This window comes from Lotus japonicus, chromosome 5 (assembly GCF_012489685.1).
Source record: "Lotus japonicus ecotype B-129 chromosome 5, LjGifu_v1.2".
NCBI classification, from domain to species: domain Eukaryota; kingdom Viridiplantae; phylum Streptophyta; class Magnoliopsida; order Fabales; family Fabaceae; genus Lotus; species Lotus japonicus.
Window position 1 is genome coordinate 15663081 of NC_080045.1, and position 25312 is coordinate 15688392.

Consider the following 25312-nt stretch of genomic DNA (forward strand, 5'->3'; position numbering starts at 1 on the left):
ATTTAAATTAAATACAAGTGATATCATGAACTTATGGTGCTTACAGACTTAAGTTTTGAAATTTTGTAGAAGAAGGTTGTTGGTGGGTGAGACTCGATACAAAGAGGTCTGTTTGCTGGCTGTGTAGAAGACGGCGTGGCTATTGGGTTATTTGAAGGTCGATGGGGTCATGGAGGTGTGGTGGCTAGCTAGGGTTTTTTTTTTTTTTTGAAATGGGCTAGCTAAGATGAAAAGAGGAATATTGTTATGGTGATAAGATGAAGAGGAGCTGTGGATGCTGCTATGGTGGCTTAAAGGAGGCAGGTATGTGATAAGTAAGAAGAAGATGATGTGAGAGAGAGAGAGAGAGGATGGTGGGTGATCAGGGAGTGATCAAGCTACCCGTTGACAAGGGGTAGGAGAGGGAGGATCTGGACGCGCGGAAGGACTCCTGAGCTGGTTAAGTCCCGGGAGGGGCTCCTGCAAGGCACTCCGATGCTAAAGTCAGTAAGGGAAGTAGTGAGAATGGTGAGTATAGAGAGAATACGTTACCTTTCAATAGAAGATGTGCTCCCCTTATATAGGGGAGGTGGAATTAGGGTTGGAGCCATGCAACGTCATGCATGGCTCGTACGCAGGGCACAGCCCACCGTTGGATTACCTGCGGTACCTGCAGAGGAACAGTGATCCAACGGTCTGGGGGCCCCTACGGATCTGTGCCAGCCAACCTACCCCCTAGGGTGGTTGGCCTAGGTCAACCCCTATTCGGTGGGCCCTAGGTCTTGTCCTTACCCTAGGTGGTAGGGCCCATAAGCAGGGTGTTCCCAGGCTCCCTAAATCGTCCATCGACATGGACGTTCTGTGGGGTCTGTGGCCGTCCCGGGTGCCCTGTCCGTCCTTGGCCAGGGTTCCCGGAACAGTGGGTGGCCAGAATTAATGGTGGCGAGGAGGTTTCGGGGTGGCTGGTATGGTGGGGAGAGAGAATGTTTCAGTGGAGGAAAGTAGTTCTCGACCATAAGGGAGAAGGAAAGATTTTAAATTCTGACTTGCTGGGTCAGAGCGTAGACGAGCGAGCAGAGCCCTGGATACAGGGAAGCCCGTCGTAGAGCAGTTTTCGATCTTATACGAAGACTCACCCAATTTTCATGAATACAGAAAAACTGATGCAAAACGTCCACGTGGATTCCTTTTTGTTGGGTAGGGTGGCCTGGTAGGCTGGTATAGATGAGAAAATAAAGAGTCATGTAAACAATGAATCATGAAAGTTTTTTAAGGACTAAAATCTATGTAATTTTTTTTAACAAAAACCAATTTAGATTTTGCCATATTGTCATATACCTAGAAAATATTGAACCCTTATATATATTTACTCAAAAACACTGATACTTATTCACCTCATTTTAACAAAGAAAAATGATTGGTGGAATTCATTTTTTGAAAAACACTATGTGATACGTACTATGATCTTTTGCAATTTATGACCGCCACAAATTACAAAACGAGTTTTAAACAAAACTCAACAATATGATCAGAAACTATCACAAATTATAAATGTCGTGGTATGTCTACCAAATATGATGTCCACAAATCGCAATCCCTTAACTAATAATGTGTTATTTCAAATAACAACGTGGTTATGCCTGTATCAAAGATCCCTTAATCAACCATCAAAGTTTAGCACGACTGGTAGAAAGATGGACTCATTAAGTATCTAGTACATGGTTCGAGGTTGTATGGAGAATGATTTTTTGGAAAAGGTTTACCTACTCAATGTGATGTCAAAGTCTCAAGGGAGTTAATCTCATGGCTTCCAGTTGTGGGATACTTGGATTTGATAGTAAATATTATATCCTCTAGTTGTTGGAGACCTCTTAATCAATAATGCAACTTGAATGCCAAACATTTTTCTCTAATATCCTCTTTGTTGACTCACCTAGCCTTTTTCACTCTTCTCCTTTACATAATATCACATCACATCACATTTACTAATTTTCTCTCTTCACTTTTAAGTGTTGCATAAAAAGTGGTACACGAAACATTATTATCTCATCTTCACTAGTACTCTATCAATTTACATTTATTAAGATTTTTTTCTTTTGAGGTTTGTGCGTGAAGGACTAAGAACATGTTAGAACATCCACAATGCAAGTTACTTAGCTCATTACTTAGCCATAAGCAATCTTATTTTTTTCCATATCGGAGCATGTTTATGCCAAAACTTGGTTGGTGATGATTGCTTCCATAAGCAATTGTTGCTTAGGGTATCTTGTGTTAACACAATACATTCTCTCTCCCGCATAAACAATTCATTCCCTCCTATTGAAGTAAAATCTGCAAGAGTTGTTTATGGATTGTTTAAATCTTATGTTCCCTATGAGGTCCACAAAATAGAGTTAAGAAACTCAAATAAAAATCCATGATTGTGGATGCTTTAGAATTACATTTACCTTCCATTGAATATAAATATTCCCTTTCCTTTCGATTTGGATTTAGTGCAGTTAACTGCAGTGCAGTCACAAATCTAAATCGTTCGATTAAAATCAGACGACTCATATTTTTAGTAATCCAATGTCTTATTCGGAATGACACTATAGTAATTGCGTAATAAACTCTGATATTTTCCTTCCATGTTTATTTCTCAAGAGGGACAAGATTGAGATTTTCATGATAAAATAAAGGAAACCGCTAAAACACGCAATATATGTATGACACGATAAACGACGACTAAATCATATTCCTCTTACGGTATCTTGCGCAATATTTTATTAATTTTATAAAATACATCAATAGATATGATGGAGTCGTTCTTTGGTAATCTCCATATTGGTTGTGCAGAATAGCAATACTCTATAATAAAGGTCTGATTTGTTTATTTGACTCTTTTAAAGTGAGAGAAGAACTTTATATAGAAAATCAAGTTATTTAAGTCGTTGATTGACAAATTATTTGTTGTAACAGTGATTATATAATTATTAGAATTAGGTAGGCCTAACTCAACTCAAAAGCTAGCTTAAAAGTTGAGGGTTGTTCTACCCTTTATAAACACTTGGTTGGCCACATCTCTAGCCAATGTAGGACTTCTAACACACTCCATCACGCTCAGGGCTGGACATCTGGAGCGTGAATTAACATCAAAGGGTGGCCCAATTTCGGGAGGTATCCACAACAAATGGGTCTAGGATAGGCTCTGATACCATATTATAATTAGGTAGGCCTAACTCAACCCAAAAGCTAGTTCAAAAGTTGAGGGTTGCTCTGCCCTTTATAAGCACTTGGTTGGTCACATCTCTAGTCAATGTAGGACTTCTAAGAATAATTGTACATGTATAACGCATTTTAATTTTTTTTATATACTTGCCATTGATTTTTGAATCAAGGGTGTGATGGTCTTCTTTGAGCCAAATCCATGTTTTGTCTACCCAAACACATGCAAAGGCATCTTCATCATCACCTGCCTAATCAAATTAACAGCCTGGTAAAGTTGCTTCTTGCTCCACAAGTGAATTGAATTTGTGTTTGAATTTTCATAATTACATCAAAATGGTGAGCAAATTGATGACTAGTGATTTTTACTGATCAAAATGAAGTGTTAATTGTCGGTCTTATTTTAGGAGATGTATCATAATCACATGAGAAACAGAGAAAAGAGTCATACCAACTCTGCAACTCTCAACTCTGAATTAACGCATGGTGCCTCTGAGAATCGTGCTATTTCCGTATACTTTCTACCACACTTTTGGCAAATCTTTGTGATCTAAACAGTGATTGTTAGGTTTATTTTATTCTGTTTTGTGAAAACAATATTTCACATTACTGTTTAATGTTTGATATTGCATCATTTAACGCTTTTCATGTCTATTTACATATGTGGTTCCTATGTATTAGTCGGCAGGAAATTATCCACCGGTTGCTTGATATTTTTGGCTTGTATAAAAATAAAGCATCAAAATAATCTAAGATACATACAGGGAATTGAATTTTATTTTAACCATGTAGATGATAGATAAATATTCGTTTATTCAAAAAGCAATTTGTAGTCTTTCTATAAGAATATTTATTTAGCTTTTCAAAAAAAAAATATAAGAATATTTATTTAGTTGCAAAATGAACTATCTATTTCTTACTTCATCAACCATGTGTGATCCTAGCTTAAATTACTAGATTCATGCGTATAAAAAATTAAAAAAGTATGTAGAGTGTGATTTCTACTTTATTACCGACCCCGGACAGTATCTTAAAATATTATGACTCATTTAGTACGTTGTATTGTGTAAAACTTAAGGGTCTGTTTGGTGCGACGTATAGTATAAGGCCTGATAGTATAAGACTTGATAGTATTATGCCTAATAGTATAAGCCTTGATAATTTTCTTATACTATCCAGCGTTTTGCCATACTCTGTATAATTTACCATATCGTTTAAATTAATGCAATTTTATGTTTAGTGAAGTATTGAATAATGATTTATAATAAAAATCGAATATGGAGGCGATTATAACAGTGGTGGCGGTGGTGATTGAAGTGGTGGTAGGTTGGTGGTGGCAATGGTGGTAGGTTGGTGTCGGTGTCGGTGAAAGTGGAGATAGGTTGGTGGTGGTGGTGGCGATGATAGGGTGGTGGTGGTGGTGGTAAGGCGGTGGCGGTGGCGGCTGCGATAGGGTGCGGCTACGGTGGAGGGTGGAGGCAATGGTGGTGGTGGTGGCGGTGGCGATAGGGTGATGATTGTGGTATCGGTGGTGGCAATAGAGTGGTGGCGACGATTATGGTGGTGGTGGCGATAGGGTGGTGGCGGTAGGGCGGTGGTGGTGGCGGTGGCGGCAACATCGATGGTGGCGGCGACGGTAGTGGTGGCAGCGATGGTGGTTGTGGTGTTGGCGACGATAGGGTGGTGGTGGTGGTGGTAAGGTGGTAAGGCGGTGGCGGTTGCAATAGGGTGACGACGACGGTGGAGGGTGGAGGCAATCGTGGTGGTTGTGGTGTCGGTGGTGGCAATAGAGTGGTGGCAGCGATTATGGTGGCGGTGGCGATAGGGTGTCGGTGGTGGCAGTAGGGCGGTGGTGGTGGTGGTGGCGGAAACACTAGTGGTGACGGTAGGGCGGTGGCGGCGGCGGTGGTGATCGGGTTGTGGCGGCAACACCGGTGGCGGTGGTGGGGCCAATGGTGGTGTAAGTTGGCAACAATGGAGGGTGGTGGTGATGGTGACTTATACGTCACAACCTTATCATGTCTTATCCATCACTCACATGATGGATTAAATAATATGTCATTTTAACGTATGAGGGGACTTTGATGGATAAGCCTATACAATCCAATGTCATTACCAAACAATAGATAAACTTATAATATATTGTATAAGTTTATAGTATCATGTCTAATACGACGTGCTAAACGAGCCCTAATAGTATACGGCTGATTGTATTAGATTTGATAGTATAAGGTTTGATCAGGACCGGTCCCGACATATTGGAGGCCCTTGGCCGTTTCAGAGTTAATTGGTTCACCAATTAATATCTACGTATCTAGTGAATTAGGTAGAAGAACCCAAGGAAACCTTCCACATTCCAATGCTAATTAAGCTATTAAATACAAAAGTACATAACTGGTCTTGAATGCAACTACTAAATTTATTTTTTTTGGAAATTTTAATGTGAAAATTTTTTTTGGCCCCTTCTTTTTGGAGGCCCTGCGCTATGGGTCTGCCTGCACAGGCCCAGGGCCGGCCCTGGGTTTGATAAAAATTTAATATTATATAGCGTTTGGTCATACACTATATAACTTATTATATCGTTTAAGTTAATATAATCTCATGTTTCGGGAAATTTTAAATATAATAATAGTTAATATAAAAATGAGGATGGTATTAATGAGTGGTGAAGATGTGGTGGCGACAGCCATGACAGTGGTGGCAGCGATATGAAGGGTGGGAGTCGTGGTGACATGTTAGATCTTGTTTTAACATGTGTATCAAAGACTACTTGGTAAATTGGTAGACATGTACCTAAATATTAGGTTTACGTGTTATTATATTCTATTTTAAAATTGATCTAAGGGTTGAATACTTTTTTACATGATGTAAAATAAAATGGTCGTTGAAAAAAAAATTATAGTTGTTTGTCCCGCAAAAATTGTTTTAAATCAGCTGACGAACACGCTGGATCTCATCCCGGTTCCAGAAATTTTCTATGTCACTCCCAGCTTGCAGAAGGGTGACAAGCTCAGCACAGTCTGACCAACAAACCAGCTTCCTTATTCCCCTCTCCGTTGCAAGCTTCAGGCCCAATTCTAGTGCCAAACCCTCTGCCAGGAAAGGACCTCCCTGATTAAAACTCTGAGAAATTCCGGTTACCCATCTGCCATGCCCATCTCGAACCACAGCTGCACACCCCATCCTTCCGGCGTGAGGATTCCAACTACCATCGACGGAGATGCACGGTGCGGCCTCCGTTGCACTCGCTATTCCATGTTCAGGAGCTGCTGAGTTATTCAGCGGTAGCAGCCATGATTCCCGCCACAGAGTATCATCTCTGAGGATGCATCGCAGAACCTGATTAAGACTGGATGCTTGGGTCTCGAAAACTCTAGAGTTACGCCAACGCCACATCCACCACATAACTGCCACGCCAAGACTACTGTTGCGATGAGCCAGCAGGCTCGCGAACCACGAATTGAAGTCTGTTTGTACTGCAAGAGAAGGAAGGACACGACAGAATCTGCTCCACAGGGATTGAGAGTCCGGGCACCAGCGGAAAAGGTGATCTAGATCCTCATGGTCAGTGTCACAACGAGGGCACGCTGCACTAGTCGCAAGGTGAGAATGGAAGCGCTTTTCGTTAGTAGGGAGCACGCCATGAGCCACAAGCCACAAGAAGAACCTAATTTTCTATGGAACTTTCATCCTCCAAACCTTCCTCCAAATCCCAAAATCCTCCCCCATTGGTGCAGACAAAAACTGATAAGCTGTACTTGGCGAGTAGCGGCCATCCGGGCTATGCTGCCAGCGTAGAGAATCCCTATAAGGGCTACTATGAGGCACTTAAATAGCAGTAATTTCATCAATGATATCTGGTGGTAAAACAGTATAAAGACCCGCAAAGCTCCATGTCCCTCCATGCCATAAATTCGCCACTGTTAGTGTTGTGTCCGAAATGTGAACGAAGGGAACACGATCACATAACTTACCTGTTCCCAGCCAATCCTCATACCAAATTGAAGATAACCCATTACCTAGTTGAGGTTTGAAACCCGCAGCAATATGGTCTTTAGCACGGACGATGCTTTGCCATATATAAGAATTCCCTCGCTTATATTCGCCATGCAAAACCGTTTCTCAGTTCAAGTACTTCTGAGTTAGAGCTGTGACCCAGAGTTTCCCTCTATCGTGCAACAAGTTCTCTACCAAACTACCAAGCAACGCTACATTATTCAATCTTGCACTACGTAGTCCCAATCCTCCATGTTCCTTTGGCTGTGTAACCTCTCTCCGTGGCACCAAGCTCCATCCTCTTGTATTTGAACCCTTGGCCCAAAGACAACACAGGATTTTCTTGTCAATGATATCACAAACCATTTGAGGGAGCCAAAGTGACTGCATAGTGTACACAGGCAAGGTTGACAAAATCGCGAGTCAACTCGTAGAATCGTACGATTCTACGATGTTACAAGTGAAGGTATGAAAAACGGTAGAAAGGGGGGGGGGGTTTGAATAACGTTTTCAGTATAAAACTTCCACCTTAAAGATTTTGACAAATTTTTCGAGAACTTAAGTGCTAAAGATAAGAGATAGAAAAGCACACAAGGATTTTATCCTGGTTCACTTGATAAATCACTCAAGCTACTCCAGTCCACCCGTTAAGGTGATTTCTTCCTTCTTAGAATGAAGGCAATCCACTAATCAGGTAAGAGTTACAACTGCACTTGAAACCTACAAGTGACTAACAATTACACTGACTTAGCTCACACTAAGATTCACTCTCTTAGTCTTCTCTAGGATCCGATCAACCTTGATCTCCTAAAGGAACTAAACAAACTGTTTATCAAAGAATTGTTTACAAGAGATTTGCTTCTAAAAAGCTAATAGTAAACTCAATGAATTTCAGATGAAAGAAAACTTAGAAGATTTTGAATATGTCTTGCGTATGTGAATGCTTCTTCTAGCCGTTTCTTTCAGTCTTCAGCCTCTTTATATACTCCAAGGATTAGGGTTGAGCGATGCATGGGAAATGCTACCGTTGGAGGGCAGTTCTGGAAAATCCAGCTTCTGCTGTGGCTGAGAACGTTAGGTAGGTCGTCAGGAAGGTACAGTTGCTTTTGTACTTGGATAGCGACGCGACCTTTAAACCTAGGAGACTTCTGATCAGGGGAGTGCTTCATATTGGAACTTGTGAAGCTGGTTGATCAGAGTCAGAGGGAAAGCACAGATCCTCTGACCATTGTTTCTTCTGATTCTGAACTCAGAGGGAAGAACATGGTCTTCAGAGTATCTTGCTTCTGGACATCAGAACTTCACTAATCAGCTTCTGGATCTTCAGAGTCTTCTACACCATCAGAACATCTGAGCCTTCAGTGTTTCTTGGTTATCAGACTTTCTGGATCTTCAGAGCTTCTCGTGACTGAGTCCACATCAGAGTTTGTATAACTTCAGAACTTCTGAAGCTTTTCCACTGTTCATACTGAACATGGTGAATGCGAAAGCGTTGCTTGGGTAGCTCTTTATACACAGTGCTTCTGATTTGTGTGAGATTGAGTTGAGGTCAGAGCCTGTAAATAGCACACTCAGAAAAACACGTTAGAGTACCACAATTGTTCATATCAAAAGGTTAACTTGTAATCATCAAAACATAGAGTTGTACTACTAGATCAAAACTTGATCTTACAATCTCCCCCTTTTTGATGATGACAAAACTAAGATTTTTGATGAACAATTCTTAAACATTAAACTGAATTCACTCAGAGTTTAGAGATATAGAATAAGACTTATCCTGATGTGAATAGTTTATCTTGCTCATTCTGAATTCAAGTTACTGCTTGATTCTGAGCTTAGCTCCCCCTGAATCTAATACTTGATGAAAACGTTAGTAAAGTCTAGATTCTGAGCTAAATGATATAAGAGTTAAGAGTGAAAAACTTATGACATGGATGAAAATCGAGTAATCAGAGCGCATAAGTAATCAGAGTCACGGACAAGGTATCAGAGTCTTGGGTATCAGAGTCAACTTAGAATCACTTCAGAAGAAGTGAAATGTATTCCTTGTATTTGCCCAGTGACACATCTATGGTCATGAAGGTGGAACTCTTAAATTCTCCAAAAGAAAAAATAAATCACACTAACACATCTTACACATCAAAAACTGGGTTTACTCCCCCTTTTTGTCATAAGCAAAAAGCTTGGGGTGTGAAAAACTTAGCTTGAAGTACAAGGTACCCCCCCTTAGAGAAGGTCTAAGTTTAAGGAAATGAAAACGATGCAAGAATCAGAGTTAGGCGAAATAAATAGAAGAGTTAATGCAAGAGAAGAACGTTTACCACCGGTCAAGTGAGTAAAGAGAAGGGTCAGTTACCAAGAACTTAACCTCGAGAAACCGGAGGAGCATTAACTTTCAGAGAGAAAGTGAAGCCTATATAAAGCGTTGGAGAGAAAGGTAAGCTTCACACCTCGAACAATTTTCAGCAAAGAAAATGGCATCATACATCGTAGCACTAGAAGAGCTGAGGAAGAAGGCCTTTGAGGAGGACTTGTTCCTGAACATCAGGCATCCAGAGGGTGCAACGACCATCGCGGAGCTGACACGGTCACTGCTGGAAGAGGACCTGCGTCCAGAGTTGGAGAGAGACCTGAAGGAATTTCTTGCCTTCGTGGAGGAGGTGCAAGAACTCAGCCGGCTTGAACTCAAGCTGCTGGAAGAGAAAGAAGGTTTGGAAGAGAAGCTCAATACCGCAGAAGAGAGTCTGGAGAGGGATGAGCTTAAGGACAGGCTCAGCAACATCCAGTATGCATTGGATCGTCTGGAGAAGGATAGGTCAGAGCAGCGCCAGGAGTGCAGAAGAATGAGGAGAGATCCTCCATTCTAGACTTAGGGAAAAAATGTAAACATAAAGAATGTATGATGTAAACAGAAAAAATATTATGAATAAAAGGATTTTTGCAAACATATGTGACACAAATATATATAGATATGCATAATAATCACAAACGAACAAAGTAGAATAAGTAAATAAAAAGAAACAGAGTTTAACAAAAAATAAAACAAAGTTAAGGAAAAGGAAAAACGAAGAGATCCTAAAAACTAAGGTTTATCAGTGCGTCGCAGAAGTTCCATCATCATGTGCTTCATCTCAATCAGCATGGATTCATGAATGTCAAGACGCTGTTCCATGATGTCGAGTCTGGATGAGCTTGACTGAGCAAAACCGGAAGGAACATTCTGAGCAGCTTGAGGATCTGGAATGGAAGCAGAAGCAGCAGGAGTAAACACTACTGGTGCAAGTGCTTGGCATCTAAGAGCTTCAGCCTCAGCTTCAAGTCGCTCTGCCTCTAGTCTGGCTTGTTCAGCTTGAGCTGCTGCTTGACGTGCAGCTTCTTCTGCTTGAGCTTTCTTTCTCTTGGCTTCTTCAATAGCTTCGAGAAGCTTCTGTCTCTGTTCTTGTTCATGAAGAGCCACCCTTCGAGCAAACCTTTGCTTTGCAGCCTCAATGCTCTGACTTCCCTCTGTATGCAGGAGCTGCATCATAATTGGAACTTGAGCCACTAGCCAAGTGCCCAGATTGTTCCACTCATCAGCCACACGTTCAGCATTCTCACTGAGGTCAGTCTGACCGTGCACATTGCGTAGCATCATAGAAGCTTCATGATAGAAAGTATTGATGCACTCAGAGAGAGATGTGGGTCGGAGATGAGTGTAGGGAATTATGGAGAGGTTGGGTTCAGGAGAGGCTGGGTGATTGCTGCTGTGGGCTTCAGAGGCACCTTGTGGAGAACCAATGCTAAATGGTTGAGCATTGGGTTCAGAGGTTCCAAGGTGAGGGTCTGAAGTTTCAACCAGAGGATGGGGTGATCTAACCGAGGATTGGTTAGATACTGATTGTTCGGGTTCAGGTTCTGGTTGAATAGGCTCTTGTTGGTCTGGGGCAGGGTGAGCTTGTTGAGCCAAAAGGTCTGCCTCTTGTAAAGGATTGGCTAAGATAGGTTCATCTGGGTCAACTAGACGTTCAGGTCTAGGGCCAGGATATCTCCTAGGGCTTGGACAAGTGAGGTAATACTCCTCTAAGGTAGACACCTTTTCTTTTCTGACCTCCATGAATTTTCTAATGGATTCAGAGTTATTGGAGGGAGAAGAATCAGCAACATGGGTTGGGAAGGATACAGGTGTATAGGCTGTGGAAGAGTCTGTATCCGTGGTTCTGGCAGCAGGACGTGCTGATGCTCTGGGAACAGAGTGATCAGACGTTCTGGGTTGTGGTTCTGTTTGGTTGGGCTCTGGTTGTTCATGGATGATGGGTTCAGAAGATAATGGGTCGTACGGGATGGTAATGAGAGAGGTTGGTTCTTCTGACCTAGAGGGTTGGTTCTGAAGCAAATTCCAGAGAGGTGCTTCAGTAGGGGAAGGTTGAAAGAATGAAGATCTTGGGGAGTGTGGTGGAGAGGTGGTTTGTGCAGCTGGTTGGGATTCAGGAATAGGAGTGAGGGGATTTGAGGAGTGTTTGAGCATGGCAGATATAGGGAGTGCATCAAATAAATTCAAATCATCATCAGAAGCAAGTGCAGGCTTACTTGAATGTGCTGATGATCTAGTCACTCTGGCAGGAGGTTCAGTCCTTCTGACCACTTCAGCAGCTGGTTCCACCCGAGTAGGCTTCACCACGATTCTGACCTGCTTCTTCTTCTTCTTGGGAGGACCATCCTCATTATCACTATCATCACCATCATCAGGCTTTCTCTTCTTCTTTTTGACCAGAGGGACATCGGATTCCTCAGAAGATTCGTCCAGTATCATCTTCCTCTGAGCTTTCTTCTTGGGAGGAGAAGGAAACTCTGGTGCTGGCGGCAGTCTGCTGACGAAATCATCAAGATCGATTTCGAATCCTTGAGCCCTTAGGTCATCAACATAACACCTAATGGCGTCAGGATTGTCTGCCTGTGTCCACAGAGGGTAGTCATTCAGAGGCATCCTTCTACTTCTGATTTCAGAAGATGTGTCTTCACGAGCAGGAGCAATCTTCTTCTGGACCAAGCCCATCTTCTTCAGAGAATTTGCAGTGAAGACATCACTGACAATGGTGCTCAGATCCTCTACACATCCAGCATTGACCAGATCTTGCACCAGGTTGCTTTCAATGAGAAAGTCTGAGAGCAGTCTCCCAAAGGGGATGTACTTGATTGCTGACTTGATGGAGGCAGTGGTGCGAGACTTCCGGATGCATTCCTTCAAGTAGGAGAACAGGAAGTAGGGAAGGCAGATCTTCTTCTGGTCTTGGATGAAGAACAGCATCACCTTCTGGTTGAAGTTGATGTAGTCTGGAGAACTGCCCTTTGGTCTCTGGTTTATGCAGTGGAGCAGGATCTTGTGCCAGATCCTGAGCTTGGGATGAAGGTCCATCACCTTGTAAGTCGTCTTGCCCGGTTTGAAAGTGGTGTACAGGGCCTGGTTGATTGTATTCTTGGTGCTGGGTTTCAGCTTCGATTCCGTGAGTTGGAAACGATACCCAAAAGCAGTGTCTGCACCCAGCAAGTTCACGAAGGACTTCTCTGTGATGATGATCTTTCTTCCAAGAATGTACGATACCACCTGAGTATCGTCGCAGTCGGCATGCTTCCAGAATTCCTTTACCAGTTTCTCATACACCGGTCCTCGAAGTCTGTTGAAGTAATTTCCCCAACCTTGAGCTTGGACTTCAGGACGAAGATCATACCCATTTGTAGCCAGGTTGTCGAGGTTGAATCTCCATTCTGCCAGGACTTGAAGTTCCTCAGGAGCAAATACGCAGTGAACGGCACAGCCCCGTTCTGCAATTGGAACACTCTGTTCTTGAGCTTGACCTTGATCTGATGTCGGATTCTCAGGGCCCCGTTGACCCGTTGCTAGACCGACTACCATGTGAGGGAACTGAGGTGCATCTGCAGTAGATCTTCTTGTTTGTCTCACCATTTTTGAAGCGGTTGAAGGTTTGAGGTAGAAGATGAAGGTTGAAAGATGAAGAGAGATCGAGAGAGAAATCGAGAATAAGCGGTTTTGAAAAGCAGAGAGAGCGAGAGTAAAAACCGGAAGTGATGGAGATCGTGTGTGTATAGTGGGTTTTGGCAAATAACCGTTGTTGATTCAAAAAGCACTTTAAGATCAACGGTTGAAAATTAAAGATAGATAGTAACAGTAAAATACACAAATCACACACAGGAGAGAAGCACATCTACACGCAATCATAACAGACTGTCACACGGGCACAAGGAACTATGCATCAGAAATTCTGACACACGTGTTGTTGTCTCAGCTTCAGAGTCAGTACCAGTGGGTACACACACTCTGATTGAGTTACCTTCTGGACTAGACATCTTCTGATCAAGAAGTATCATAGTCAGAGGTTCTGATCCATCTTCACTCTGGACAAAAGTCCATGTTTAGATTTTTCAGAATAAAATTAAATCTATCCTCTGCTAAGGGCTTTGTAAAGATATCTGCCCATTGATGGTCAGTATCAACAAACTTCAGAAGAAGTACGCCCTTCTGTACATAATCTCTAATAAAGTGATACTTTACCTCAATGTGCTTTGCCCTTGAATGCAAGATAGGATTCTTACTTAATGAGATTGCAGCAGTGTTATCACAATAGATTGGGATATTGCTCTCAAGGATCTGATAATCCTCCAGCTGATGTTTCATCCAGAGCATCTGAGTGCTGCATATTGCTGCTGAGATGTATTCTGCCTCTGCAGTTGATAGTGCAATGGTTGATTGCCTCTTGCTTGCCCATGAGACTAGATTGCTTCCCAGAAATTGACAATTTCCAGAAGTACTTTTTCTCTCTGTTCTATCTCCAGCATAATCAGCATCACAATAACCTGAAAGCTTATACTCTGATGTTTTCTTATACATCAAGCCAAGGTTAGTGGTGCCTTTCAGATACCTTAGGATCCTCTTAACAGCAGTTAAGTGGGTTTCCCTTGGATCTGATTGGAAACGAGCACATAAATGAACACTAAATAGTATGTCTGGCCTAGATGCAGTTAAGTATAGAAGTGAACCTATCATGCCACGATAGAGCTTCTGACATACTTTATCACTTTTATCTTCTTTCTCCAGAATGCATGTAGGATGCATTGGAGTCTTGGCCACTGTAGATTCCAGCATATTGAACTTCTTCAGAAGTTCTTTAGTGTACTTGCTCTGATGGATATATGTTCCTTCTGGTGTTTGATCAACTTGTATTCCCAGAAAGTACTTTAATTCTCCCATCATACTCATCTCAAATTCAGCCTGCATCATCTCAGAAAATTCTTTGCATAGAGATTGATTAGCAGAACCAAATATAATATCATCAACATAAATTTGCACAATTAAGATATCATCTTTATAAGTCTTGCAAAAAAGAGTTGTATCTACTTTACCCCTTACAAACTCATTCTCCAGAAGGAATGAGCTGAGTCTCTCATACCATGCTCTGGGAGCTTGCTTCAGACCGTAGAGTGATTTCTTCAATTTGAACACATGGTCTGGTTTCTTCTCATCTTCAAAACCTGGGGGTTGATGAACATAGACTTCCTCTGAGATATAACCATTTAGGAAGGCACTCTTTACGTCCATCTGATGTAGAACTATGTTGTGATTTACTGAGAAAGAGATCAACAGTCTGATTGCCTCCAGTCTTGCTACTGAAGCAAATGTTTCAGTGTAGTCTATTCCTTCCTGCTGGCTGTAGCCTTGAGCAACTAGCCTTGCCTTGTTTCTGACTACATCTCCTTTCTCATTCAGCTTGTTTCTGAATACCCATTTCGTTCCAATAACATGGACACTCTCAGGCTTCTTCACTAAGCTCCAAACATCGTTCTTGGAAAATTGATTCAATTCTTCTTCCATGGCCAGAATCCAATCCTTGTCCTGAAGAGCTTCATCTATGGACTTGGGTTCAATTAAGGACACCAATCCTTTCAGACTGAGCAAGGTCTCTTCAGAGGGTCTGAAGGCAGATCTGGTTCTGACTGGTTCGTCTTTGTTGCCCAGAATCAATTCCTTAGGGTGAGCTGCAGTGATTCTGCTCTTCTTCAGAGTTTGTGAGTTAGAGGGACCAGCTTCTTCCTCTGGTTCATCTTCCTCTGGCTCATCTTCCTCTGGAGCTTTGCCTTTGTCAGAAACATTAATGCTTAAATCTGCAAACTTTTCAACTAGCTTTGACTGGTCAGAGTCAAGCTTATCATCAAATCTAACATGAATAGATTCTTCAATAGTCTTAGCATCAGTATTATAAAATCTAAAACCTTTAGATCTCTCAGAGTAACCGAGTAATAGACACTTAGAAGACTTAGCATCAAATTTATGCAATCTATCCTTAGTATTGAGAACATAACAAACACAGCCAAAAGGATGAAAATAAGAAATGTTGGGTTTTATGTTCTTCCACAATTCATAAGGAGTCTTATTCAGAATTGGTCTCACAGAGATTCTGTTCTGAATGTAACATGCTGTATTTACTGCCTCTGCCTCTGTCATAAAGCTTATTCGGCAAATTTTGAACTGAGTCACTAGCTAGTCCACGTGGCAATCATGTTCAAGTGTAGATTGTCCACATTGATTTTTCTTCCAACAATGATATATACACACCTCATTTTTTAAACACTTAGTTTTCACCTCTTTTTATTACTATCTATCTCCTCTTATCATCTATCACATTTCATACTTTCTCTCTCTTATTTTTTCTTTTCTTCCTATCTCTCTTCATTCCACCTCTCTCCACCTCAGGTCCAGATCCTCTCCAGTGGATTTCTCTCATGTTTTCTCCAGTGGACATTTGTGGCGGTTCCCACAAAATGTTGTCAGCTGCCACAAAATGCTGCTGCAAAAAATTGACAGAATTTGTGGCAGCTGGCAACATTTTGTGGCCGTTCAAAACCGCCATAAATGTCCACTGGAGAAAACATGAGAGAAATCTACTGAAGAGGATCTCAGCCCCTCCACCCCAAAGAGAGGTGTGAAAGGAATATTATTCTTCTTATCAACTTTAGTCATTCAAAAGGTATTTTAATAATATTTTAATAATGTTATGTCATTCTTTTACCCTGTTGAATATTTGTTTAGATTGACTCATAGAAATAGAGAGATAAGGTTTAGATATAATTTTCTATTTTAGATTACTATCTAGTAAGATAGAGATAGATTTAATTTTTATCTTTTTATGTCTAAAAATTATACAAGTATATTGATGAAATAGCAAGAGAAATATTTTATTAGATTCAACTTGGTATCATAAATGTTTGGTTTTCTCTTCTATGGTTAGGGGTTTCAGTAGCTGCTGACCCATATTTTCTGTTTGTCTGGTGACTTCACAGCCACCCACGCGCCGTCACCGCTCCAATGACTTCAAATGAGAAAGTTGCGGACCCGTTTGCTTCAACCTTTCAAGACTTGGGTGGACCAAACAACGATGCAACAAATTTGTGTGTAAGACAAGTGTCCTTTTTCAAAGACAATCATGTTCGAGCCGGGAATATCCACATCATGGTGGGGCTAACTCTCCTAGAGGAGGTTTTTCTCATCCATAAGACTCAAACCCGAGACCTTACTTAAGAAGAATCAAACATGTACCACTTGAACCAACTACTCGTTGGTTAACATTTCAACAATTACACCACTAAAATAACATGAAACCAATTAAAACATTTATAAATGGTAATTAAATTTATCTGTTGAAAATTTTCAAAATTAAAAAATTGCAAATTGTGTATATCTCAATTCACTATTTATATCAAAAAATTGAAATGCATAATGAAACTTGCTAGTGTAAATTAAATTCTAGTTTGATGAACCTCACTCGGTAAGCTTGCATCACCGGGATGTAGTGAATTTTGATTTTAAGTCCAAAATAACATTTGATGTCTCGTAAATTAGGATTATGTTTTTTAATATACATTCACTCAACCAATGAAATGCACTTATTGAAATGGGATAGTATTCTTTTACATTCACCATGTTCTTTCACATTCACTCAATCAATGGAAATCAAAACAGAGCATTGTCTCATGTGAATACCTAAGCTAGACAAAAAATATTCTACTTTCATGGAAGTTAGGTAATCAAATTGAAATGATAAGGTTGTATATGTCACTATGGAAGGAAGGGGAGGAAAGGAAAAGTGTTCAAGAGTGAAGAGGGTACAAAAAGCACACGGCCGGACAGTACTGTTAAAACATGGTTAATTGTGACCGAATCCTCTTTTTGTTTTATTAATGTCATATTACAAGCATCACTAACCATAATGCAAACAGTAATGCATATATGTACGCACTGGGACATAAAGGACCACAGCAAACTACCATACCCAACCTTTGTCAAAACATTGTAGGATTGGTTTGGTGTCCTTTTCCAAAGCACACAGGGTGTCTCAGCTTGATGTCACCCACCATGACAAATAAAGACCTTAATATATGAATGTAGAATTCTCTCAAACAGCAGTGATAAAACAGAACCTCATCCTCAACACTGCAGCTGAAAAATTAAGAGATCAGCATGGCCTGCATGTGGCGCAAGAATGGCGGTTGCGGCAGCAGCGGGAAGAAGCTGCCGCCGGACGTGCCAAGAGGTCACTTGGCGGTGACGGTAGGAGAAGCGAAAAAGAGGTTTGTGATAAGAGCTGACTACCTGAACCATCCGCTGCTTCAACAACTTTTAGACCAAGAAGCATATGAAGGAAATGGCTTCAACAAGAGTGGTCCTCTAGCTATACCTTGTGATGAGTTCCTATTTGAAGACATTCTTCACTCCCTTCGCCGTTCTTCTTCTTCTTCCCATGTGCCTACCAAGAAGCTAGATTTGAGCTTGTCCAAAGACTCTGTTTCACTACTTCAAGGCTTTGATTGCAAAAGGATAAGCAACAACTACAAGCATTAAGAATTTAGCAGTTATTGTAGCTACTCTCTCTTTCACTTTCATCAATCGCTCACATTCAAGATTGTCCAAGTGTAGTTCTTAAGTCTTAACAACCACCATGTTAGATTTACAAATGAAATAATTCAACTTGTTCAGATTGCTACCTACCCCTTTTCTTCTATATTTATAGCCATTTTCACGTACCTTAACATGTAATGATGCGTATATGCGAGTTTTTTTTTATGATATCTTTTAATTTTCCAAGGTATCCCCACAGGGCCACAGTCAGCCGTCATGGAACTAATCCTCTTGTAACTTAGAAATCACATTAAGTGGGCAAATCTCTTCTAACAAATTATTTTCTACACGCATTGCCCAAGGGTCGAACGTGGACTAGATGTTTACAATATCATTAACCATGCATGAATACAGCTTTAATTATTGTTTGATGCAGTAGAATGAAGTCTTTAAACTGAGAAAGAAAAATAAAGCAAAAATTCAAGTATTCTAATACGGAAGAGCAAGCATGGGCCAGAAGTTATTTTTTTTGGACTATTATAATTTGTAAGGTTTAACTCTACCTCAAAAGCTTAGCCTGAAGATGAGAGATTATCTTCTCATATATAAGGGTTATCTTGATAACATCTCTAGTGAATATGAGACTTTTTAACCGGGACCATAATATTTAAATAATCAATAAATATATATATATATACAAAGTCTAATTGTATCACAAATTGCCAGCGGGAAGATTAATCCGGTTAGGTTCTTTTATATCTCAATTCTTTACACTTTAGTCCTAAACCTCATTTGTTCCGTTAAAAGAGAAGAGATAAAAAAAAAAAAAAAAAATGGGCGAGGTAAAGTTATAAAGAAATTACGAGTGGAAAAATTTAAGTTCTAGCATTCTGCCAATGGTTACATGCTCTTTCGTTCAAAATTTATTTTTAATAAAATTGATTTCAACAAAAATTATTATTGGTAAAACTGAGTTGGAAGTAATATGTATTTTAAAATAATTTTTCACAAAATTTATCATAAAATCTAGCTACAAAATCCCACGATCATTATCCACCGCAGAAGCTAGGTTTTGTATCATCTGATAATTGATTTTAAAGCTAGAATCAATTAAAAAAAATAACTGAACACCTATAAAATGATTTAGATTTTAGACAATGGAAAATAAACTCTGACCTTTACAAAGAGGCATCCGAACACCCTCTTATTCCAAGATGCAGCCACATGCATTTCTAACATATTTCCTCAAAAGAAGGGAAGAAAGAAATGCATGAGACTGGTTGAGAAGGGAAAGGAAATAGGAAAAGGGTATAAAATGAATTGAAAAAATGGTATGAAAAAACCCATACTCAATAGTCAATTCTGCAAGATTATGGGGTGACTCCGTGACAGATAATGCAATCAGCAATTCTCAAGCACCAGTTCATGAAATTCAAATGCACTAAACATACTTACAGGACCAATCTAATAGGGAATCACTGTTTAAGGGTACCATCAGGGCTTCCAGTAAATACAAGAATTCCATTAGTTATGAGAAAAACCTTATACATCTGCACTTAATTGCCCAAGTTAGAGATGATCGTTCTTCAGCTTCTAAACTCCGTTTTGAAACACAAATTTAGCACAGTTGCTGCCAAAGTAAATAGTTTACTAACAAGTAACAATGCTCTTGATTGAAGCATAAATGCGGGCATATGGCATCTACACTCTTCAAGCTTTGAAAGGAAATATAATGAGAAATTGTTGCAATATTATGAAACTTCATTTCTCATCTTTGTTTCCTCTACAGACAATCTACTAAAAATATGAAAATTTAGCAAAATACAGACATTTGCAACTATGTCACTAGACAAACTACAAAATGCTTCCTTTGCAGCTCTACGACGTGCTTCCAGAAGAGTTGTATTTGTGAAGAGCTCAACGAGAGCTTTTTCAAGCTCTTGCTTTCCAGAAACCTACAAGTCAGCGACCATAGAGAACAGTTTAAGAGCACTCACACTGTAGAAAAATTTCGATTAGCAAATGAGATGTCTTTCACACCTGAAGGACTGACAAAGGATTTGATCGTTGCATTCCCGTTACCATGTGGGAGAAATGCCCAACGTGACAACCTGAAATCAATTATGAGTTCAAGACACGAAAATATCATCTTGAGATTTAAAAGCTACCTAAAGGTTGTCCAACATGCACCTGTTAAAACAGCACAGCCGGCTGCAGCAGCTTCTGAGATATTATGGCCAGATAAACCTGGGAGGAATGAACCACCAATCACAGCTATTGGTGTTAAAGTGTACAAGTGTCTTAATTCACCTGCCAAAGAAAGTGGATAACAGTATATGTCAAACCTGACAATTCCAACCGCCCAGGTTCCATATTAAATAAAGTTCAGAGTGAAGTCGCACATTTGCAAATAAAACTGCCAACTTCAGGACTCAGTAGACCTCACAAATCCCTCATTTGAGTAAATCTGAGTTAAATATGTTCTTGGCTAGTATAAAACACTGAAGTGATGAGGAAGATGGAGAATGACGGGAAATATTGTGGTACAAATTCAGCAGCTCTAAAAATCGCATGGCCTATATTCTCAGCACATTGTTTACACATGAGAGATTTTCATATCAGTGAAAAGAAAACATATTTTACCCAAAGTGTCCACCACATAAGTATTTGTTCCTGGCTTGAACTTCTCATGTTGAGACCTCAAAACTACATTTTGTCCTTCTTCCTCGAATTTCTGCACAGCATCAAGTAGACGCATAATGAATTTGGGAGGTGGTAAAGAAAAAGGTTACTAGAAATGACAGGGACTTGTATGAGCATCATTTCTGTCGTATGCAAATGACACTAGAGGATATTTGCTGATTGAATTTCATTTAATATGAGCATATCCAAACACTATGATCTAGAAATATAATAATCCCTTAGAACTTTTGATGTCATTAATTATACAATAGCTAAAAATCATATTTTTATTAGTCAATAGATGGAGAAAAAGGGCTCTTGAATTCTATTCAGCGTGACTGAGAATGCATATCATGATGACATCTGAATTGAATGGAGAGAACCAGAGATAGAGACAGTTAAAACATGTTTTGAAAGGAAAAAATATGGGATCAAAACTTGCTTTGGCAATCTCTCGTCCTTGTTGTGGATGCCGAGGGACAATAATAGTCATTATGTTCGGTTGCAGCTGCATAAGGACATTGTGAACTCCTAGTATTACTGAAGAGAAAGCAAATCAGATGAGAGTAAAAACCAATCATGTTCCTCAAAGTAAATGGCTAGTAATATGTAAGAAATTTGTGTTGGCATCTTTACTGACCTCAAAGCAAACAGTCAACTTGATATAATGACTATGGTAACAAAATATGTGCAAACAATCAAAATTGTGTAGCTGCAATGATGTCAAAATGCAGTCTTAGCTAAATGTGTGCAAAGTGCAAACAGTTAAATATTGGCTTCATTACTGACCCAAAGCAAATTTCATGGAAATTAATAATGCCCCTCTCCTTTTTTATGTTAACCCAAAAGATCAGGTGTTTCAGCACACTCTGTGAAACAAGCAAGTATTTATAGCATAATGCCAGAGGTAATAAAAGATGGCACTAACTTTCTTCTTCTCCCCTATGAATGGAAGAAGCCATCCAAACTTGCTTGTCCGAAAGCTGTAGTCTCAGATTATCTATGTTTTTTCTGCCTCTTTCATTAACTCCAGTGTCCTCCATAACTGAACGAAAAGAATGATAAGAAAGGATCAGTACAGACTCCAAAAGGACAACAGTCTAAGAAGAACCAACATAAATTTTGTTTCTGAACGTATCACACATACTTACAGAATTTTTTTACTACTAAGCTGTAAAACTTGAAATGTTGTATAAGGTTAAATGTTGATCGGTAACGAGCCAACAAGAAAAAAGATTAGTATTGAAGACATGAGAATGTTACAATGGATTAGTGATTACACAATACAACATAGGATTAGGAATGAAATATTAGAGAGAAGGTTGGGGTAGCTCCCTTTGTTCAAAAGATGATAGAGTCTCGTTTTAGATGATATGGATATGTGTGGAAAAGACTCATTGAAGCACCAGTAAAGAGGGTAGTCTAATAGTTATAGGTAAAGAGAAACCGAGGAAAACTATAAATCAAACCATTAAGAGCGATTTAGATTTTAATGATCTATCATTAGACTTGATTCATGATAGGACATTATGGGGAAGTTTGATTCATATAGCTGATCCCAACTAGTAGGAAAAAAGCTTTGCTATAACCATATCAGTAATAAAATTGAGGTCAACTATGCCACTCGCTTTATTTTAATAATCAAACTCAAGAGAGAAAAAGAATACAATGATGTTGTGTAGCAGAACAGAAGTCATCAACTTTTCACATACATTCAATTTTAGCTAATTAGGATCAAGATATTTATGACATACCATACTTAAGATCACCAGAAAAGTTTATAATATATGGAGGGGCTTGCAGTAGCTGAAACCGGATACCCTGCTCTGTACTCTGTAAGTTCAAAAAGGTCAACGGTTGCATAATAAAAGACATGAATGACTTGAACAATTAAAAAGATCTAGGAGTACATACCAACGGAACAATCAAGGAAAATTTGGATAACATCAACGAAATTAATGGAAGTAGCATTGGTCCTGACCACACTTTAAAGGATTTCTCAGAAATCCGAGCATTTAACAGTGCCAGAGTTATCTGATAAGAGTAAAATGGATATAATATGTAAGTATCAGTGAAACTATTTGATATGATGCACAAGAAACATACACAAGTGAAGCGGATGTATGAGCAAAGAAATTAATTGGGCTCTATGTTTGTTTAAAACGGAAAGTTGGTCTACACTACTGTTTAAATATCATTTATGAAGTAGGTTATTGACTCCAATTCTAGATGCATGGACTAAACATTCAATTATTTTGTCTTCCATCACTTAGTGCTCTATAGATGTGGTCCACAAACTAATGAGAAAGAATAACTTACACCATTTTTTGAAGCATCCATGATAAGATTTGGCCAGAGTTCACTTTCCATTAGCACAATAGCATTCGGCTTCCAATAATGCAGAAAAGAGCGGATGGAAGCAGGTGTATCAACTGGAGAAAACTGCCAAATTTGAAAGATGAAGACAACATGAAATTTACTGATGAAGTAGTAAATAATAAGCAAGCCAGCACTCAAAAGTCAACTCAGTAAAGAGTCTGTTTGATCCTTAATTCTGAAGACAGATTTACATCCTTAAGCTCATAGAAATCAGTTAAAAACATTGCAAAAATAGAGTTCATAACAACTTTTCCAGAAATAAATTTCTTTGAGAAACAAAGCATACTGTTCTCTTTATTTTCATAAATAAAATTATTGCGGAAAAGAGTTTGATTATTGCTAATATATAACAACAACAACCAAGTCTTCTTATACTAGGTGAGATTGGATTAATAGATCAGATGACGCTATGAATCTCTGTCATGAATTAACTCTAAAGCTAGATTATTGCTTATGTGTGTTGACAAAAATTAAGAAATGAAAGGCCAGCATCTTATCATCCCAATTGATTGATGAGAAAATATGACATCATAAGAAACAAGAACATATCACCCTTCAAGCTACAAGTTATTCTCATGAATTATTAGATTCAGCATAGTCAACAGTTATCTACACTCTACAGTCATTTAACTTCATTGAGAAAAGATGCAAGTAAATGAAGAAACTACTGAATCTAAGTTAGCACTCCGACCTGTAAAATGATTTCACTTGGAAGCCGCTTGCTTAATACTTCACTGCATCACACCAAAAAATAACCTCATAAATCAGTTCAAGAATGCCTGTTTCTCTTCTCAAAAACTCAAATTAAAGGATATTATTGATCTCCAAAAAGAAGCAACCACCCATCTCCAGAATTTGGAAAAACATGATCACTTAGAAGTTAGAAGACATTTTCTGATATACAAATTTCCACAGTTTAGACATAGAAGTACATATACATCATGAGACCTCTACAAGAGATTAAAAAAATTAAGACATGAAGTGCATATAACACAACACAAAAACTAAGTAGATAATAAATATAAATACAGAAATCATGAATCAAAACAAAGTAACAAAGTACCTACATTTTAACAGTTAGTCTGAGTTCTTATAATTACAATCAGGCTTGTTAATAGCACGCAATAGCGTAGCGCCCTGGGGGTTCACCGCTACTCCACTATTCCCCGCTATTTGCTGCTATAGCGCCGCAATAGCGTTTTTTGGGCTTGCCGCTACGCTACGCTCCATTAACAACCCTGATTACAATACAATACTATGATTTATTTAATATTATGATATTCTCATGCTATAAAAATTCAAAAGTAAATACAAAGATGCAGCTAGAAGTATTCAAAAAGCAAATTGATGTTATTTGAAATGGTGCATGCTTGAGACATTATTTATTTGCATTCAAAATAAATAAAAACCACAAAATGGGAGCAGAGTGAGTGTGTTTATACAATGCAGAGAGTGTGGTGATGGTGAAGAGCACGTTCAAGTGAGGCATTCTCTGAATGCATTGTTTGATGACAGGAAGCGCGATCATCCCTTCGCCCAATGAGACGGCGTGGAACCAGATGAGTGGACCTGGCCGGCGAGGCTGAGGCTGAGAGGGATGGCCCAGACGCTCCGGCCACCGGTGTGGATGCTCCAGGCCGCGGAACCTGCGCCACCGCAGGTGGAGGCGGATTAACGGCGACAAACCGCAGCTTATGGCTCTGTATACGTTGTACGCCACCAACCCCTTCTCCATCCTCCTCCTCCTCGTGGCGTTGCATTCCGCCGGAAAGCCCGAAGACGTACATATTCATATGGGCCTGATGAAAGTCATACTCGATTGGGCCTCTAACAAAAACAAAGCATTAAGATTGGGGCAAAACTAATGAGACTACTCTCACACCTTTTCTAAGTTGTAACAATTTCCTTTCACCAAAAAATACATTTCTAACAATGTCCTCATTTCGAAAAATACTCTCGTGACTTGGATAAGTTTTAGTCTCGAACATTAATGAAATTGGTGGAATTAGTCAATCGATTCATTTAGTGGCGGTTAAAACCTCACTTAAACCAAGAACAAAAATTTGTCGGCAGTTAAAAAAAAATCGTTGTTAATACACAAAACTGCCACTTAAAGTACTACTATGATAGAGATTAACTTTACTTATTTAAGTAATCTTGAGGATTAAAATTTATGCATTTTTTTAG

At 39.6% G+C, this 25312-nt stretch overlaps 2 protein-coding genes across 2 annotated transcripts; one reads left to right on the forward strand and one right to left on the reverse strand.

The window, feature by feature from the left end:
- Nucleotides 1-17324: 17324 nt before the first annotated feature.
- Nucleotides 17325-18336, forward strand: LOC130720184 (auxin-induced protein 15A-like). Its single transcript, XM_057570806.1, has one exon. The coding sequence runs from the start codon at nucleotides 17687-17689 to the stop codon at nucleotides 18065-18067; it is 381 nt and encodes a 126-aa protein (XP_057426789.1). The 5' UTR covers nucleotides 17325-17686; the 3' UTR covers nucleotides 18068-18336.
- A 1331-nt stretch (nucleotides 18337-19667) lies between these two features.
- LOC130721368 (probable 3-deoxy-D-manno-octulosonic acid transferase, mitochondrial) lies at nucleotides 19668-24930 on the reverse strand. Its single transcript, XM_057572157.1, has 11 exons — nucleotides 24568-24930; nucleotides 23817-23859; nucleotides 23066-23188; nucleotides 22661-22780; nucleotides 22501-22579; nucleotides 21675-21791; nucleotides 21189-21286; nucleotides 20708-20798; nucleotides 20255-20374; nucleotides 20105-20175; nucleotides 19668-20019 (listed from the first exon to the last, which is right to left on the reverse strand). The coding sequence occupies exons 1-11, from the start codon at nucleotides 24858-24860 to the stop codon at nucleotides 19816-19818; spliced, it is 1359 nt and encodes a 452-aa protein (XP_057428140.1). The 5' UTR covers nucleotides 24861-24930; the 3' UTR covers nucleotides 19668-19815.
- Nucleotides 24931-25312: the final 382 nt, after the last annotated feature.